Source organism: Cervus elaphus, chromosome 21 (assembly GCF_910594005.1).
Source record: "Cervus elaphus chromosome 21, mCerEla1.1, whole genome shotgun sequence".
NCBI lineage: Eukaryota > Metazoa > Chordata > Mammalia > Artiodactyla > Cervidae > Cervus > Cervus elaphus.
In genome coordinates, this window is record NC_057835.1 from 35,952,040 (window position 1) to 35,969,930 (window position 17,891).

The 17,891-nt window shown below is 36.1% G+C and overlaps 1 protein-coding gene across 5 annotated transcripts in view; it reads left to right on the forward strand.

The window, feature by feature from the left end:
• Window positions 1–17,891, forward strand: part of C21H8orf34 (chromosome 21 C8orf34 homolog) — a 340,111-nt gene that overhangs the window by 255,953 nt on the left and 66,267 nt on the right. For all 5 annotated transcript variants that reach the window (XM_043880336.1, XM_043880338.1, XM_043880337.1 and 2 more), the window contains one exon: window positions 2,109–2,185. In XM_043880336.1, the coding sequence (XP_043736271.1) occupies window positions 2,109–2,185 (77 nt within the window). The remainder of the gene's footprint in view (window positions 1–2,108; window positions 2,186–17,891) is intronic.

Consider the following 17,891-nt stretch of genomic DNA (forward strand, 5'->3'; position numbering starts at 1 on the left):
TAGTTAAAAACCTGGCATATAGTATTATTTTATAGTATTTCCAACTATAAAAATCCTAGCAAATCCACGAGAGTGAGTTTTCTTCTGTAAATGTACTAATTTGCTTTATGATGTAGGGTAGGACATTTTAATACTATTGTCAATATTCCACACAAATAGCAATTTCAACATATAATAAAACTGAAAAAATACTGAGTGAATACTAAAATTATGGTAATATTTGATCACAGTTCAGCAGAATATAATTCAGTCTTGGGGGACTTAAATTATGCTAATTTATACATTTTAAAGTAAAGAATCTATCTATTGTCACATTTATTATGGGGTTTTAATAGATAGGGATTCAAGTTTCCTTCATTAATGGATTAATATTTTTAATGTGGTACAATTCTCATCACTTATCCTGATTTTTTTGCTTAAATATAAAATTCTGAATTATTGCAGCTAGAGCTCCATGATTCAGAAATTGTGATTATGGGTTTGTGCTAAGCTTTCCATTGTCTCTCTGGTCTTGACTGGCCATTAAGGACTCGGGATTTAAGGCTCTGATTTTCTTCTCAGAGCATACATTTTACGAAACAAAAAAAATCTGTCTCCACTTGTGTGTGTGAATGTGTAGGAAGGCCTTCTTTAAGGATGCATATAGCTCTTTAAAATATTAATAAATATAATCAATCAATGTTTAAAGCTTCCAGTGATTTAAAATACCCTCCTTATAACTGATTTTATTTGAATGGAAGGTATTAAAACACAAGCTATTTCTAGATGCTGTATGTATATATCTCTGTTGAAGAATTCTCTAGAGCCTGTAGAAATCTTCGTTGTTATAATCAATTTAGCAGACATATGGAAAAGTTTACCATCTTTTTATTCACATATTTGAAAGTCATTACATACCCACTCATCAATCTAGTCAAACAAATAATATCAGCTTGTTCCTTGATACATTAAAATGGAATACTAAGCATCATTTAATAATAAGTACTCTTCTCCCAGGTAGTGATAGTGGTAAAGAACCTGCCTGCCAGTTCAGGTGATGAAAGAGACACAGTTTCAGACTCTGAGTTGGGAAGATCCCCTGGAGGTGCACATGGCAACCCACTCCAGTGTTCCTGCATGGAGAATCCCATGGACAGAGTCTGGTAGGCTGTAGTCCATGGAGTCACAAAGAATTGGACATGACTTAGCAATGAAATAACAACAACAACCTTTCCCCCAACTTTTCAGAGTTGTTCATCCTGTTTAAAAGAGAGAATACAAATTGGAATTTAAATACTGTGGCCCCTCAAAAAAAACCAGTTGATGGATAAAGCAAATAAAAAATTACAAGGCAGAAAAAGAACATTAAGTTCTAGCAATTAGCTAAATAATATGCCAAAAGAAGAGTTGATCTGACTAAGATGACTGCAGCTCTTGCACAGTCCTGACTTCATTGAACCCTTTTTTTTCCCCCATTTATCTTTATTAGTTGGAGGCTAATTACTTTACAATATTGTAGTGGTTTTTGTCATAACATTGACATGAATCAGCCATGGATTTACATGTATTCCCCATCCCGATCCCCCCTCCCACCTCCCTCTCCACCCAATTCCTCTGGGTCTTCCCTTTAAATGGGCTTCCCAGGTGGCACTAGTGGTAAAGAACCCGCCTGCCAATGCAGGATATGTAAGAGACACAGGTTTGATCCCTGGGTCAGGAAGATCCCTGGAGAAGAAAACGGTGACCCACTCCAGTATTCTTGCCTGGAGAATCCCACGGACAGAGGAAGCTGGCAGGCCACAGTCCATAGGGTTGCAGAAAGTTGGGAATGACTGAAGCAACTGAGCATGCAAGCATGCAAATTAGAAATGCTAAAGGTTTGCATACATTCTCTGTACGCTAAATAAAAAACACTACACACTATTTTAAATCTCAAATACTATGACTTTTCAACATCCTGTTCAGTTACTTTCATATCCTTCTCATGACAAGTTTATATATCAGAGAGTTTATGATTTATATATAAAAATTGTATCATATATAAACATAGATAAGTTCATATATTAAGCAATATGTGACTCCAACTTATCCTTTTTTTTCTAACTTACTCATTCTTTTTGTGAAAATAGATTCTTTACCTGAGAATGAAGAAGCACTAATGGAAGAGAGTGAAGAATTTGAGAAAGCATCTAAATTAACAGGACCTGTAAGTATATTCATTGACTTACTTTTATCTCTAAAATGTATATCTTAACTAATGTATATCTCTAACAGGAACATCTAAAAGGAATAGAAAGAAATAGGAAGCAATGTCATTTAAAGAATATGTTAAAATGTGCCTCCAGTATAGCCCACATAGTCATGGAGATGCTCCTTTAAGTAAGTGGTCAGCTTGATTACAGGTACACAGCAAAGCTGCGAAGTTGCACTGAGCTCTTTCAGCAATTGGAGAAGAAGAGTTGAATAAAGGGGTGGGGAACCTAAGTCCTGGTATTATTAACTGCTTGGTTGTGCACATGAACATTCTAAAAGATTATGAGCTGCCATATAAAACTTCAATAAATCAATCCACTCCAGTACTCTTCCCTGGAAAATCCCATGGACGGAGGAGCCTGGTAGCCTGCAGTCCATGGGGTCGCTAAGAGTTGGACAGGACTGAGCGGCTTCACTTTCATTTTCACTTTCATGCATTGGAGAAGGAAATGGCAACCCACTCCAGTGATCTTGCCTGGAGAATCCCAGGGACCGGGGGAGCCTGGTGGGCTGCTGCCTATGGGGTCGCACAGAGTCAGACACGACTGAAGCAACTTAGCAGCAGCAACAGCATATCATGATAGAAAAATAAATGTTTTGCATATCCTGGAAGTTCACATATAACTTAAAGTGAAAGTCGCTCAGTCATGTCCAACTCTTTGTGACCCCGTGGACTCTACAGTCCATGGAATTCTCCTGGTCGGAATACTGGAGTGGGTAGCCTTTCCCTTCTCTAGGGGGTCTTCCCAACCCAGGGATTGAACCCAGGTTTCCCAAATTGCAGGAGAATTCTTTAACAGCTGAGCCACAAAGGAAGCCCAAGGACCAGAGTGGGTAGCTTATCAATTCTCCAAGGGATCTTTCTGATTGCAGGGGGATTCTTTATCAACTGAGCTATCAGGGAAGCCCAGGTATAACTTAAGCGTGATATTATTAGTTGTAAGTCCTTCTGATATTTTGATTAAACTATACCTCTTCCACAAAGTACATTGGGAGGTAACCATTCAGTTCAGTTCAGTCGCTCAGTCCTGTCCAACTCTTTGTGACCCACTGACTGCAGCATGTCAGGCTTCCCTGTCCATCACCATCTCCCGGAGCTTGCCCAAACTCGTGTCCATTGAGTCAGTGATGCCATCTAACCATCTCATCCTCTGTCGTCCTCTTATCCTCCTGCCTGCAATCTTTCCCAGCATCAGGGTCTTTTCTAATGAGTCAGTTCTTGGCATCAGGTGGCCAAACTATTGGAGTTTCAGATACAGCATCAGTCCTTCCAGTGAATATTCAGGATTGATTTTCTTTAGGATTGCCTGGTTGGATTTCCTTGCAGTCCAAGGGACTCTCAAGAATCTTCTCCAACACCACAGTTCAAAAGCATCAATTCTTCAGTGCTCAGCTTTCTTTATAGTCCAACTCTCACATCCATATGACTACTGGAGAAAACATAACTTTGACTAGATGGACATTTTTTGGCAAAGTTATGTCTCTGCTTTTTAATATGCTGTGTGGGTTAGTCATAGCTTTTCTTTCAAGGAGCAAGCATCTTTTAATTTCATGGTTGCAGTCACCATCTGCAATGATTTTGGAGCCCAAGAAAATAAAGTCTGTCACTGTTTCCATTGTTTCTCCATCTATTTGCTATGGAGTGATGTGACCAGATGCCGTGAACTTTGTTTTTTGAATGTAGAGTTTAAGCCAGCTTTTTCACTCTCCTCTTTCACCCTCATCAAGAGGCTCTTTAGTTCCTCTTAACTTTCTGCCATAATGGTGGTGCCATCTGTATATCTGAGGTTATTGATGTTTCTCCTGGCAATCTTGATTCCAGCTTGTGCTTCATCCAGCCTGGCATTTTGCATGATGTATTCTGCATATAAGTTAAATAAGCAGGGTAACAATATACAGCCTTGACGTACTCCTTTCCCAATTTGGAACCAGTCTGTTGTTCCATGTCTGGTTCTAACTGTTGCTTCTTGACCTGCATACAGATTTCTCAGGAGGCAAGTAAGGTGGTCTGGGCTTTGGTGTAATCAATAAAGCAGATTTTATTTTTTTAATTATCTTGCTTTTTGTATGATTCAAGAGATGTTGGCAATTTGATCTCTAGTTCTTGTGCCTTTTCTAAATCCAGCTTGAACATCTGGAAGTTCATGGTTCATGTACTGTTCAAGCCTGGCTTGGAGAATTTTGAGCATTACTTTGCTAGCGTGTGAGATGAGGGCAACTGTGTGGTAGTTTTAATATTCTTTGGCATTGCCTTTCTTTGGAATTGAATCTGACCTTTTCCAGTCCTGTGGCCACTGCTGAGTTTTTCCAAATTTGCTGGCATATTGAGTGCAGCACTTTCACAGCATCATCTTTTAGGATCTGAAATAGCTCAATTGGAATTTCATCACCTCCACTAGCTTTGTTTGTAGTGATGATTCCTAAGGCCCACTTGACTTCACATTCCAGGATGTCTGGCTCTAGGTGAATGATCACACCATAGTTGTTATCTGGGTCATGAAGATCTTTTTTTGTAGTTCTGTGTATTCTTGCCACCTCTTCTTAATATCTTCTGCTTCTGTTAGGTCCCTACCATTTCTGTCCTTTACTGTGCTCATCTTTCCATGAAATGTTCCCTTTGTATCTCTAATTTTCTTGAAGAGATCTCTAGCCTTTCCCATTCTATTGTTTTCCTCTATTTCTTTGCATTGGTCACTGAGGAAGGCTTTCTTATCTCTCCTTGCTATTCTTTGGAACTCTGCATATAAATGGGTGTATCTTTTCTTTTCTCCTTTCCCTTTAGCTTCTTTTCTTTTCTCAGCTATTTGTAAGACCTCCTCAGACAACCATTTTCCCTTTGTACATTTCCTTTTCTTGGGGGTGGTATTGATCACTGCCTCCTGTACAATGTCATGATCCTCTGTCCATAGTTCTTCAGGCAGTCTTCTATCAGATCTAATCCCTTGAATCTGTTTGTCACTTCTACTGTATAATCATAAGATATTTGATTTAGATCATACCTGAATGGTCTAGTGGTTTTTCCTACTTTCTTCAATTTACCTGTGAATTTGGCAATAAGGAGTTCATGATCTGAGCCACAGTCAGCTCCCGGTCTTATTTTTGCTGACTGTGTAGAGCGTCTCCATCTTTGGCTGCAAAGAATATGATCCACCTGATTTCAGTATTGACCATCTGGTGATGTCCATATCTTGTGTTGTTGGAAGAGGGTGTTTACTTATGACCAGTGCGTTCTCTTGGCAAAACTCTGTTAGCATTTACTCTGCTTCATTTTGTACTCCACAGCCAAATTTGCCTGTTACTCCAGGTCTCGACTTCCTACTTTGGCATTACAGTCCCCTATGAAGAAAAGAACATCTTTTTTGAGTGTTAATTCTATAAGGTCTTGTAGGTCTTCATAGAACCATTCAACTTCAGCTTCTTCAGCATTACTGGTTGGGGCATAGACATATTACTGTTATATTGAATGGTTTGCCTTGGAAATGAACAGAGATCATTATGTCATTTTTGAGCTGCGTCCAAGTACTGCATTTCGGACTCTCTTGTTGACTATGAGGGCTACGCCATTTCTTCTAAGGGGTTCTTGACCACATTAGTAGATATAATGGTCATCTGAATTAAATTCGCCCATTCTAGTCCATTTTAGTTCACTGATTCCTAAAATGTCAATGTTCACTCTTGCCATCTCCTGTTTGACCACTTCTAATTTACCTTGATTGATGACCCTAACATTCCAGGTTCCTATGCAGTACTGCTCTTTACAGCCTCAGAGTTTACTTCTATCACCAGTCACATCCACATCTGGACATTGTTTTCACTGTGGCTCTGTGTCTTCATTTTTTCCTGGAGTTATTTCTCCACTCTTCTCCCATGGTTACTCCCTGGTAACCATTAGGTTCAAGATTTTCAGTGCAATTTAATGGTACAAGGTTTGTTGCTGTTGTTGTTCAGTTACTAAGTCAAGTCTGTTTGTGATCCCATGGACTGCAGCATACCCAGCCTCCCTGTCCTTTACTATCTCCTAGAGTTTGCTCAAACTCATGTCCAGTGAGTTGATGATTCCATCCAACCACCTCATCCTCTGTCACCTCCTTCTCTTCCTGCCCTGAATCTTTCCCAGCATCAGGTTCTTTTCCAGTGAGTCGGCTCCTCACATCAGGTGGCCAAATATTGGAGCTTCACCATAAGCATCAGTCCTTCCAATGAATATTCAGGGTTGATTTCCTTTAGGATTGACTGGTTTGATCTCCTTGCAGTCCAAGGGACTCTCAAGAGTCTTCTCCACCACCACAATTTGAAAGCATCACTTCTTTGGTGCTCAGACTTCTTTATAGTCCAACTTTCTCATCTGCACATAACTACTGGAAAAACCATAGCTTCGAATATCTGGACTTTTGTCGGCAAAATGATGGCTCTGCTTTTTAAATGCTGTCCAGGTTTGTCATAGCCTTTCTTCCAAGGAAGAGGATCTTCACAAGGATAGGCACAGAAAAACTGAAATTTACATATATAGTCTAAATATAAAGTTTTTCAAGAAGTCTGAGTTACTATAAAAATGGCTTTGCAATCTTGCATTATCCTAAACTTAGTATTTAGACTGGGTTAATATACTACAGTGGCTTCCCTGGTGACTCAGCTGGTATAGAACCTGCCTGCCAATGCAGGAGATAAAAGAAGATGCATTTTTGATCCCTGGGTTGGGCAGATCCCCTGGAGAAGGAAATGGCAGCCTGCTCCAGTATTTTTCCCTAGAAAATTCCACAGTATTTTCTGTGTTAGTTTGTTAGAGATGCTATAACAAAGCACCATAGACTGGGTGGCTTAAACAACAGAAATGTATTGTCTCACAATTCTGGAGGTGGAAGTCTGAAATCCAGGTGTGAGCAAGGTTGGTTTCTTCTGAGGCCTCTCTCCTTAGCTTGCAGACAGTGCCTTCTCCCTATGTTTTCATATGGTCTTCCCTCTGTACATGGCTGTGTCTTAATCTCCTTTTCTCATAAATACACCAGTCATTTTGGGTCAGGACCCATTTCAGTGATCTCATCTGGCTTAATTACCTCACAAATACAGTCATATTCTGAAGTACTAAAGCTTAGAACTTCAACATTTGAATTGTGGGAGGGACACAGTTCAGTCCATAACATTCTCTGATGAGATTGCATTATTTGGAACATTATTAGGGTCACAAGATTTGGTTGAGGGAACCACATTTTTCAATGGATTTCATAATAAAATTATTGTAAAAATTTTGATGAAATTAATTATCTTTTTTCATATGTTGGCTTTTCATGGAAGCTTCCCAGGCCTTATTTAAAATCTCTAATTTCTCTGTTATTGTATATAGTACTTATCACCTTCTCTTACACTGTATGATTTACTTGTTTTGTTTATTTTCTGTCACCTCCCACATGATTTAAGGTCTATCTAAACAAAGTTTTTGGGTATTTTTCTCTTCTGTACTCTTGGAGGAGTGCCTATATATAGTAGGCACTATTATGCAACATAGTAGCTATGTGTTGATTAAATAAAATTATTAGGCAGTAATTTCTTACCATGAGATGAAAAATATCATATTTTCACTTATTATGAAATAGTAGAACCGTAGAAATAGAAAGCACCATGGCGGCCATCTAGTTCAAGATTTATGGTGCCCATCTAGTTCGAGAGTGTTAGTCGCTCAGTCATGTCTGACTCTTTGCAACCCCATGGACTGTAGCTTGCCAGACTCCTCTGCCCATGGAGTTCTCCAGGCGAGAATATTAGAGTGGGTTGCCATTCCCCTCTCCAGGGGATCTTCCCAACCCAGAAAATGAACCTCGATCTTCTGCATTGCAGGCAGATGCTTTACCATCTGAGTCACCAGGGAAACCCCCAGTTCAAGATTTCCTCCCCCTTATCTCAGGATTCTGACCTGCTACACCACTTTTATCCAATGCAAGAACATCCATTTTATAAGTAAGGAAACAGAAAGAGAAGTTTAGTAACTGGACCAAGATCTCAAAGCTAAAAGAAGCAGTGAGGTCAGGAGTTGAGCACTAGTCAGTTTCCCTTCTACTGCACATTCTTGATATTTCTAGTGCCTTCCTGTTTCTTTCAGAAACAGATTATTTCTATTTGTTAGACATTTTCTTACATTTCTCACCATCACTTGTAACCTTCTTTCTACTCATGGAGTAACAGCCTGAGTAGAGTTCTTCTGCTAAACTCATCTCTAGATAGTAAAAGCTGTTGGTATGTCCCAACTGAGACTTTTTTTCCCAGCCCAAAACAATCTGTTCCCAGTTCTTACATTGTGTAGTTTTCAGTTCTTCTGGATGCTTTCTCTGAACACATTCTTGTTTGCCAAGTCCCCTGTAAAGTGTGGGTCATGCCAGAACTAAACCAAAAGCTTCAAATAATGTTCCCACATCAGAGACTATAATGGAGTATATATTGATACAAATATTATATTTGGATTCTAATCCAGGTCTGTGTTAACTTTTTAAAAGGGACTTTCTGACATTTATAAACTTCAGCATGGTTTCATAATCTCATGATGATAAAAATATGTCATCATTGAGTTTGGGATAATCTGTCATTTATCACTTTTTGCAGAGATTTGTTTTATCATCTGTGAATTCCAGCACAGCCTTTCTCATCTATCAAAGGATACAGTTAGATTCTATTTCAAATAATTTTCTAATATCAAGATTTATCCTGTCCATAGTATTTGGCTTATTTCATAGTACCTAATAGCCCAAAGAAGAAAAAATAATAGTTTTTTGGTCAAACTTACGAGTGATTTCACACTGACCTTCAGAAAGTTTTGTCTTCTTTTCACAGTGCTCACATAGTGTTTTTCTAATGCAGAAATTTGTTCTAAGTCAATTTAACACATTCACTTGATTTTGAATTTTTAAAAATTCTGTAATTCCATTTAAAGTCAAATGTAAACTTAACTATCTAGTTTGGGGGAAAAGTGTGTGGAATATACACAATAAATTAACAGTAGGACCTCAAATATAGTTTCTAGATGGTAGCTGCTTTTATTATAAATAAAAAACATGGATTAAAAAATTACGTTAAATTAAAGGTGGAAATCCCCTAAATAATATTTCTTACAATTGTATTTTTGGTAGAAAAGAAGAAAATTGTGGCTTTATCTAAATATTAATGGAGAATTGAAACAAGACAGAACTTTTTTCCCCTTTATTACTGTAAGAAATACAAAATACTTCAAAGAAAATTTTGAGTCATTTCCTGCAAAAATATAAACATGCCACAAATGTTGAAAACCATTTAGACTTGTTTCAACACATGCTGTCTCTATTTGCTAACTTTCCATGTTGGGTATTGGATATTAATAAGTGGGTAACAGACTCTTGGAAACTTTTTTCCCCAGTGGCTTAACCTGTGTTTAAAATATGTTGTGAATATTTGAGTGAGGTAAAAGCAACATTTAGATTTACATTTTTATCCTCCCCAAATAAGCAAATCATTCTTATGGAATTTCCCTCTCCCCCTCCTTCTGTGTTCTGGAATGTCTCCACATATCAACATCTTGTGAAGATTAAAGCTGGATTTGTCAAATAAATCTGTTCATTAAAATTGAAACAACAAAAAATGAAGCCTTAGGAAGAAAATACAAAGCAGCAGATACCGATTATGACCTTTTTTGTTCATAAAATAAAGTACATACATTTTTTAAATCGGTGATCCATGAAGACTTATTATCAATGATTTTTAAAATTTCACAGTTCATATAGTTCCCCCCGACACACATTTGAGGTTTCATTGGAAACATTTACTTTATTCAAATCATATCTTTTCAACCTTATCTTTGCAAGTTCATTCCTGAAATCTTTTTTTTTTAAAGTTAATTTTTATTGGGGTGTAGTTGCTTGACCATGTTTCATAGTTTATGCTGTACCACGAAGTGATGCAGCCGTGTGTTTACATACATCCCTTCTTTAGTTCCTATCGTTTCTTTGTCTTCAAAATTCTGTTTTGTTTTGAAAGTAATAAACAAGCATGTGAGCATAATAGGAAGATGAAAAGATCATTAAAACAGACATTTGGCATTCAGTATTTTACTGATTGTTTTTCTTTTTCCTCTGTAAGTGTCTTATCACATTCGTTGGTCAATACTGACCAGCCCTTCCTAAGCTTACTCTTTATTAGACTTTATGTAACTAGACATTCATCCTTTCTTAAAGTAGAAGAATAATTAATAGAAAGGCTCCTGTAGAGAAAGGTTTCCTAAAATTCCTAGGAGTTACTGGAAGTTATATTTTTAATATATTTTCCTTCTGAAGAGTCTCATCTGTTTGAGGAGATAGGTAAAACTAACTAGAATTATGGTAGTGATAATAATAATATCACCTATTTGTATAGCACTTTCTTATTGTTAAGCATTTTCACATATTTAATATCAGTCCTCTCTGTATTTTGCAAGTCCTGTGACTCATCACTTAGGTTTGACATCCCTTCTGTGATACACTCAAATTCCCCAGTGCCCAAATTCTCACAGAACTTTTAGGGTCCATACAATTTTTAAGGCACAGGAGCCACTACTAAACAGCACATGTAATGTAGAAAGAATAAAATTAGAACACTGAAAGTGTTAGTTGCTCAGTGGTGTCCAACTCTTCACAACCCCATGAACTGTAGTTTGCCAGGCTCTTCTGTCCATGGGATTTCCCAGACAAGGATACTAACGTGAGTAGCCATTTGCTTCTCTCCCAACCCAAGGATTGAACCCAGATCTCCTGTATTGCCGGCAGATTCTTTACCATCTGAGCCACCAGGGAAGCCCCCACTATCAGTAGCCAATATTAAAGATAGGATTATTCATTGGATTGAACCATGAAAAAGTGATTGGAGGAACTAAATTTTAAGACAAGTAAATTTCTCTGAGAGCAAAGGATCATTAGATTTGGAGCATAAAAGACTAATCTTGTTCGGATCCTTGACAGGTGAAGCAGTATGAGAAACCAGAGCAGCCTGACAAGAAGGGAATCTTAAAATTCAGCGGGTACTCAGAAGGAAAACAAAGAGGAAAATAATACATGTAGCAGAAAATATTTCTTTGGCAAACTTGATGCAGAAGTTAGACTCAAGTGATTACAGAATCATGTTAAGAAAGTAGATGTATGCTTAGCTGGATTAGAGGTGAACTTTGATTACTTTTAGGCTTGACTTAAAAATATTAATTGTGCCTTCTGGATTAGTAAATAAACCATTTTTTTAATTGATGTTCTAGGGACAAATAATGACCCCCCCCCACTCTATTTCTACTCTCAAGTAGCAAGGTGTGGACCTGATTGTCTGAAGTTGGAATTTCCCACACATATCTTATTTTCTCAAGATTCCAAGAATATGAACTTAAAAAAGGAGTAAATTTGGGTTAGATATAATATTCTTTTGATAACAACTGTAATTGGAAAACATGAAGATAGAGAAACATTTATGTGCATGTCTCCAGTAATGCATATACACAGCTGATGTGCAAATTCAGAAAAGAGCTTTGATAGGAAAGACATTGTTTCTAAGGGGATTTATTTTTATTGTACAGAAGGTGAATTGATTTTGCTAATATTTAATTTTTTTTATTTTGCTAATATTTAAAACAGTTTTATTCAGCCAGTGAAGTAGATAGGTCAGCAAAGAGTTCCACTTGTATTTCTAGTCCCTGTCAGATTGTTAATAAGTACAGTGGAATCTTCTTATAACAAATCTTGGGTGCTCTTGGAATTGTGTTAAAAAAAAAGAATTCCACTACACTCAGTGATCCCTTATTGCTGAGACAGGGAAAAATTTGCAATTCACTGAAATCATACGACTTAAAAAAATCGATTTATGTGTTTGGCTGTGTTGGGTCTTAGTTATGGCATGTAGAATCTTCGTTGCATCATGTGGGTTCTTTCATTGTGCACACAGACTCTTCAGTCGTGGCACATGGCCTGGCACACGGGCTTCATTTCCCTGCAGCGTATGGGATCTGACTTCCCTGACCAGAGATTGAACCCAAGTCCCCTGCATTGCAAGATGAGGCATCCACATATGACTTTTACAATATGTAGGTTGCACAAATGCTTTGTATTTCTCTACTCTAGAAACCTGCATACTACTTTGAAGCCAAAGAGTATAGGTCCCCTTGGAGAGTCATTCCTTTTACACCATTTCTTCTCTCCCAAATCGTTACCTCTTCTCTCACAAAGCATACCATAAAGAGATCTATACATTTAAAAGATATAAAATTATCTATGTATAAAATAAATAAGGTCTAGGATATATAGTGCAGTACAGGGAATATGGAATATAGTCAATATTTTATCATAACTTTAAATGGAATACAACTTATGAAATATTAAATCACTGTGTTGTACTCCTAAAACTAATACAATATTGTAAATCAACTAAACTCTAGTAAAAATAAGATATAAAATTACAAAATTATCACTTAGACTTGACAAGCATAAAAACAATTGTTCCCATACTTTTCAGTATAAGATATGGGTATACATTTTTAGTGGACTTCTAGACAGTTTCTTTAACTATAAATTTTGATACTCCTACTTTCCACCTTTTCTCTTCTTAGTGGTGTTCTTCCCTATAGACAACCCTTCCCTCATGAAAATTATGTCTGTTTCATCATCTTCACAACTTGACATTTTAAATGTTTTTAATAAGACATCTTAAAAACTCTTTCTTATACCCAAGTATAATTTTATGATGAGTAAATTGTTACACATACTTTAGACTTTGTGATTTATGTAAATTGATTTAAATAGCTGACCAGTGAACAAAATGTTGAATGTATAGGTTAATGAACAAGCTCCAGTATTTTCTTGCGCTGTATGGCTAGCCTGTGAAAAATGGGAACACAGCATTTATGGAATTAAAATTAAATATATTTTAACTTTCACTCTTGCAAAATAAAGAAGGAAAGATTAATATTCATGATCATCTCACCAATAGAAATAGTAAATTATGGTGGATTTTGTTTCTTGAAAAACAATATTTACAAACTGCTGGCAGGTAATTGGAGTAGTGAATTGTCTGCTAATGAATAGAAATTAGTATGCATTTTGCTCCACCCTAAAGCTTTTTACTCTTTCATTTTCCTTCTACCCTATAGAATTTTCCATAGCTTTCATCACTCACAGATTTAGGATGCCAATAAACTGCTTAAAACCAAGTACTATAGTAGACAAGTTATCTAACCAAATTTTGGCATCTACTGAGATTTTTCCTTCTGACATTTTTAGGTCTGTTGATTTCTAACACACTGAGGGTGGAAATATTTGCCCAAACCTATACAAATATTATTTTTTAAAACTTCTATGATTTTTTAAAATGTAACTTCTAAATGTCACATTTTCCCTGGAAAAAATGACCTGAGATGATAGAGTATGATATAATGAGTGGTAAAACATTGATTATAGTTTTGTAATTAATCAGTTTCTCTACATAATTTCACTATTTCTCTATAGTAAAATTATGAAATTATTTCTTGGGGTCTGTTAAATTCTGCATTTTATTTTTAAGATAGTCGGGGAAGGAAGAATGACCTAATATGTACTCATGTATAACAAGTACAATTAATTTCTAAGAAAACAATGCTCAGGAAGATGTATGACAATATGTTATTAAAGACTTGAGATCACTCGGGCCAGGTGCACTGGGAGGACCCAGGGGAATCAGGGGGGGGGGGGAGGGGGGGAGGGGGGATCGGGATGGGGAATACATGTAACTCCATGGCTGATTCATGTCAATGTATGACAAGACCCACTGCAGTGTTGCTAAGTAATTAGCCTCCAACTAATAAAAATAATTGGAAAAATAAATAAATAAATAAAGACTTGAGATCCCAACTCAGGATGACTCCATTAATTCTTTTTTTAAATTAATTTATTTATTTGGAAGACAATCACTTTGGTGACCCCAGCCACACATTGACACAGATCAGCCTCAGGCGCACATGTGACCTGCCATCCTGAAGCCCCCTCCCACCTCCTTCCCCACCCCATCCTTCTGGGTTGTCCCAGAGCACCGGCTGTTTAAAATAACTAGGACATGGACGCAACCTAGATGTCCATCTGCAGAAGAATGGATAAGGAAGTTGTGGTACATTAATTCTTATAAATAGGATGGGCAAAAAAGAAAATGTATTTTGACGTTTTCAGTATTTTCAAGATTTTCAGTATTTCAAGAATTTAATAATTCTCTATCAAAATGATTTCCAGCTCCTGCAAATTTCATTTGGTCGGTGTATAAATATACTGAAGCAGAGGAAAAGGAATATGGATGTTTGTATAGTGAGGTAAAAACTTCATTCATATTCCAATTATGAACTGTGCTGGGTGCGTATCGAAATGGTCTCTTTGTGTGTGAAGCACATGAAGTTAACATTCAGTCCCTTAGTGAGGATGGAAAAACATTAACATCCTCATAAAAAGGCTTTTCCTTACATGTTCGTCTTCTTTTTTGGCTATAAAAACTACATCGATTACATAAAAATGACTGGATACAAAGTGCTTTCCTAGAGATGCTTAAATATTTGTGGGTTTCTTTGCCCTCTCAACCACATTAATTTAATCAAGATTTTTTTTTTTTGCCTATTATAAGAAGTAGCCACATATAAAGTCAGCGTCTCAGGAGTTTGCTGACTCAAATGGAGAAAAATATAATTTATTCCTGCTATTACATTGAACTATAATGTATGTTAGAAGAGCATTAGAGAAAGATTATTTTAAGAGCTATGTTTGAAAGGATGTTGACTGTTGGGTTATATTGAATAACCATCCTTTAAGATAATGAACTCTTTTTTTCTCTTTTCCATGCATCACAGATTTTTAGAGAGATTTCCAAAAGTTAATTTAAAAAAATTAACATCAATATCAATATTAGATTTGCAAAATATTTCAAAACTGCAATTCAGTGTAGCTCCCTATTACCTATGTTAAAGTTTTATTTCAAATTTGTTTGCTTTCAAATTATAAATATAATAGTATTTATTATAAAATTTTGGGGAAAATTCAATAAAGAATATAATTTAAAATCAGAAAAACCACAAAATAGATGATTTTTCACATTTTGTCTTGTCTTTCCAATATTTTTATGCATATATATATGTAAATATGTCACATCATAACTTAAACTTTGAAAAATAGTGCATTAGCAACTTTGATTCTGTTTTTTCTTTACATATGATAATAATCTGACATAAAATTGTTTTAATGCCTTGTTTTAATACCCATATATTTTTGAAGCCTCATCTGTTTTAGTATCTATTAGACCAAATATCCTCTTACATTTTTAAAGTTTAAGACTTTAATTTTAGTGTCAAACCATATTTCAGAGTTTTTATATTTGAATCAATGTTAGGTGTTTTGGTTGGATAGTCTTAAGTTAGTTTGTCGCAGGCTAATGGTTGGGAATTGGGTGGTCATGAATTGGGGACAGGTGTGTTGGTATCCAGGCATTCCAGCTTTCCCATTAAATCCTCTGAGTCATATTCTGGTGCAAATAGGCAATTCCATGTCCTGCTGTGTGTTGTACAAATGTTATTTTCTGTGTTTGGTTTTTTGTGAAAAAGTATGGGAAACATTGAGATTTGGGGCTTAGAAGTAATGTTTTGGAGATAACTGCACAAAATCATCATTAGTTTTCCTTAGACTGGATTCCTAAAAAGATCAAAGAGTATAAACTATTCTTAAGTCCTTGATACATAACATAAAAAGTTCATTTTTCCCTTTAGCCAGCACTCTCCTAAACCTTTACTGGAATTAAATGTTCTCTTAAAATGTTTAAGTGAATAAATAAAACCTGTACAAAAAAATATGTCTTATTGGTAAATGTAATATGGAGTATTTTTAGTCTTTAAAGTTGGGTTTCTTTGTTTATTAGTAAATTTCTTTGATTACAAATGGATAAATTTTACATAAACTTATTAGATATGTATTTCTATTTTTATGAATTTTTTCTTGCCATCAGTTGTATTTATTTTGGGGTGTTTGTTTTCCTGTTGACTTATTAGTATTCATTATACTTGTTCTGTTTTATAGATGTAATTGGTAATTTTTGTTTTGCTTTATAATGTTGTTCATGATAGTTTTTTTTCATTCTATTTCTGAAGCTATGCTTTCCTCTTTCTGATTTCTTCCATCTTTTACACATACTCTCCCCTCCCCAATATGAGATACTTGCCTAAAAGTTGTCTACATATTCCCCTTAAATTCTGTAATCAGTTTTGAATTTATTTTGGTGGTTATTGTGAGGCAGGAATTTAAGAATGTATTCTCAAATAAAATGTATAGTGTCATTTATTTTTGAGAACCCATCCTTTTCTTATTCTGAATTTTTCTTTTCATCTGAATAAGGTATAATAATGTCATAATTAATACTTATTTAATACTAATTTTTTGCCAGATAACTTATACACATTATTCCTTATTGTTTGCTTTTAGATCTTAATTATTAATACTTAATTATTAGGTATGACCTAAATCAAATCCCTTATGATTATACAGTGGAAGTGACAAATAGATTCAAGGGATTAGGTCTGACAGAGTGCCTCAAGAACTATGGACAGAGGATCGTAACATTGTGCAGGAGGCTGTGATCAAAACTATCCCCAAGAACAAGAAACACAAAAAGGCAAAATGGCTATCTGAAGAGAAGGGAAAGACAAAGGAGAAAAGAAGAGATATATCCATCTGAATGCAGAGTTTCAGTGAATAGCAAGAAGAGATAAAGTCTTCCTCAGTGATCAGTGCAAATAGAGGAAAACAATAGAATGAGAAAGGCTAGAGATCTCTTCAAGAAAATTAGAGATACCAACGGAACATTTCATGCAAAGATGGGCTCAATAAAGGACAGAAATGGTATGGACCTAACAGAAACAGAAGATATTAAGGAGAGATGGCAAGAATACACAGTAGAACTATACAAAAAAGATGTTCACAACCCAGATAATCATGATGGTGTGATCACTCACCTAGAGCCAGACATCCTGGAATGCAAAGTCAAGTGTGCCTTAGGAAGCATCACTACAAACAAAGCTAGTGGAGGTGATGGAATTCCAGTTGAGCTATTTCAAATCCTAAAAGATAATGCTGTGAAAGTGCTGCACTCAATATGCCAGCAAACTTGGAAAACTCAGCAGTGGCCACAGGATTAGAAAAAATAAGTTTTCATTCCAATCCCAAAGAAAAGCAATGCCAAAGAATGTTCAAACTTCTACACAATTGCACTCATCTCACACACTAGTAAAGTAATGCTCAAAATTCCCTAAGCCAGGCTTCAACAGTATGTGAACTAAGAAATTCCAGATGTTCAAGTTGAATTTAGAAAAGGCAGAAGAACCAGAGATAAAATTGCCAACACCTGTTGGATCATCAAAAAAGCAAGAAAATTCCAGATAAACTACTTCTGCTTCATTGACATTAAAGCCTTTGACTGTGTGGATCACAACAAACTGTGGAAAATTCTTAAAGAGATGGGAATACCAGACCACTTTACTTGCCTCCTGAGAAATCTGTATGCAGGATAAGAAGCAACAGTTAGAACTGGATATGGAACAATGGACTGGTTCCAAATTGGGAAAGGTGTAAGTCAAGGTTGTATATTGTCCCCTTGCTCATTTAACTTATATGTATAGTACATCATTTGAAATGCTG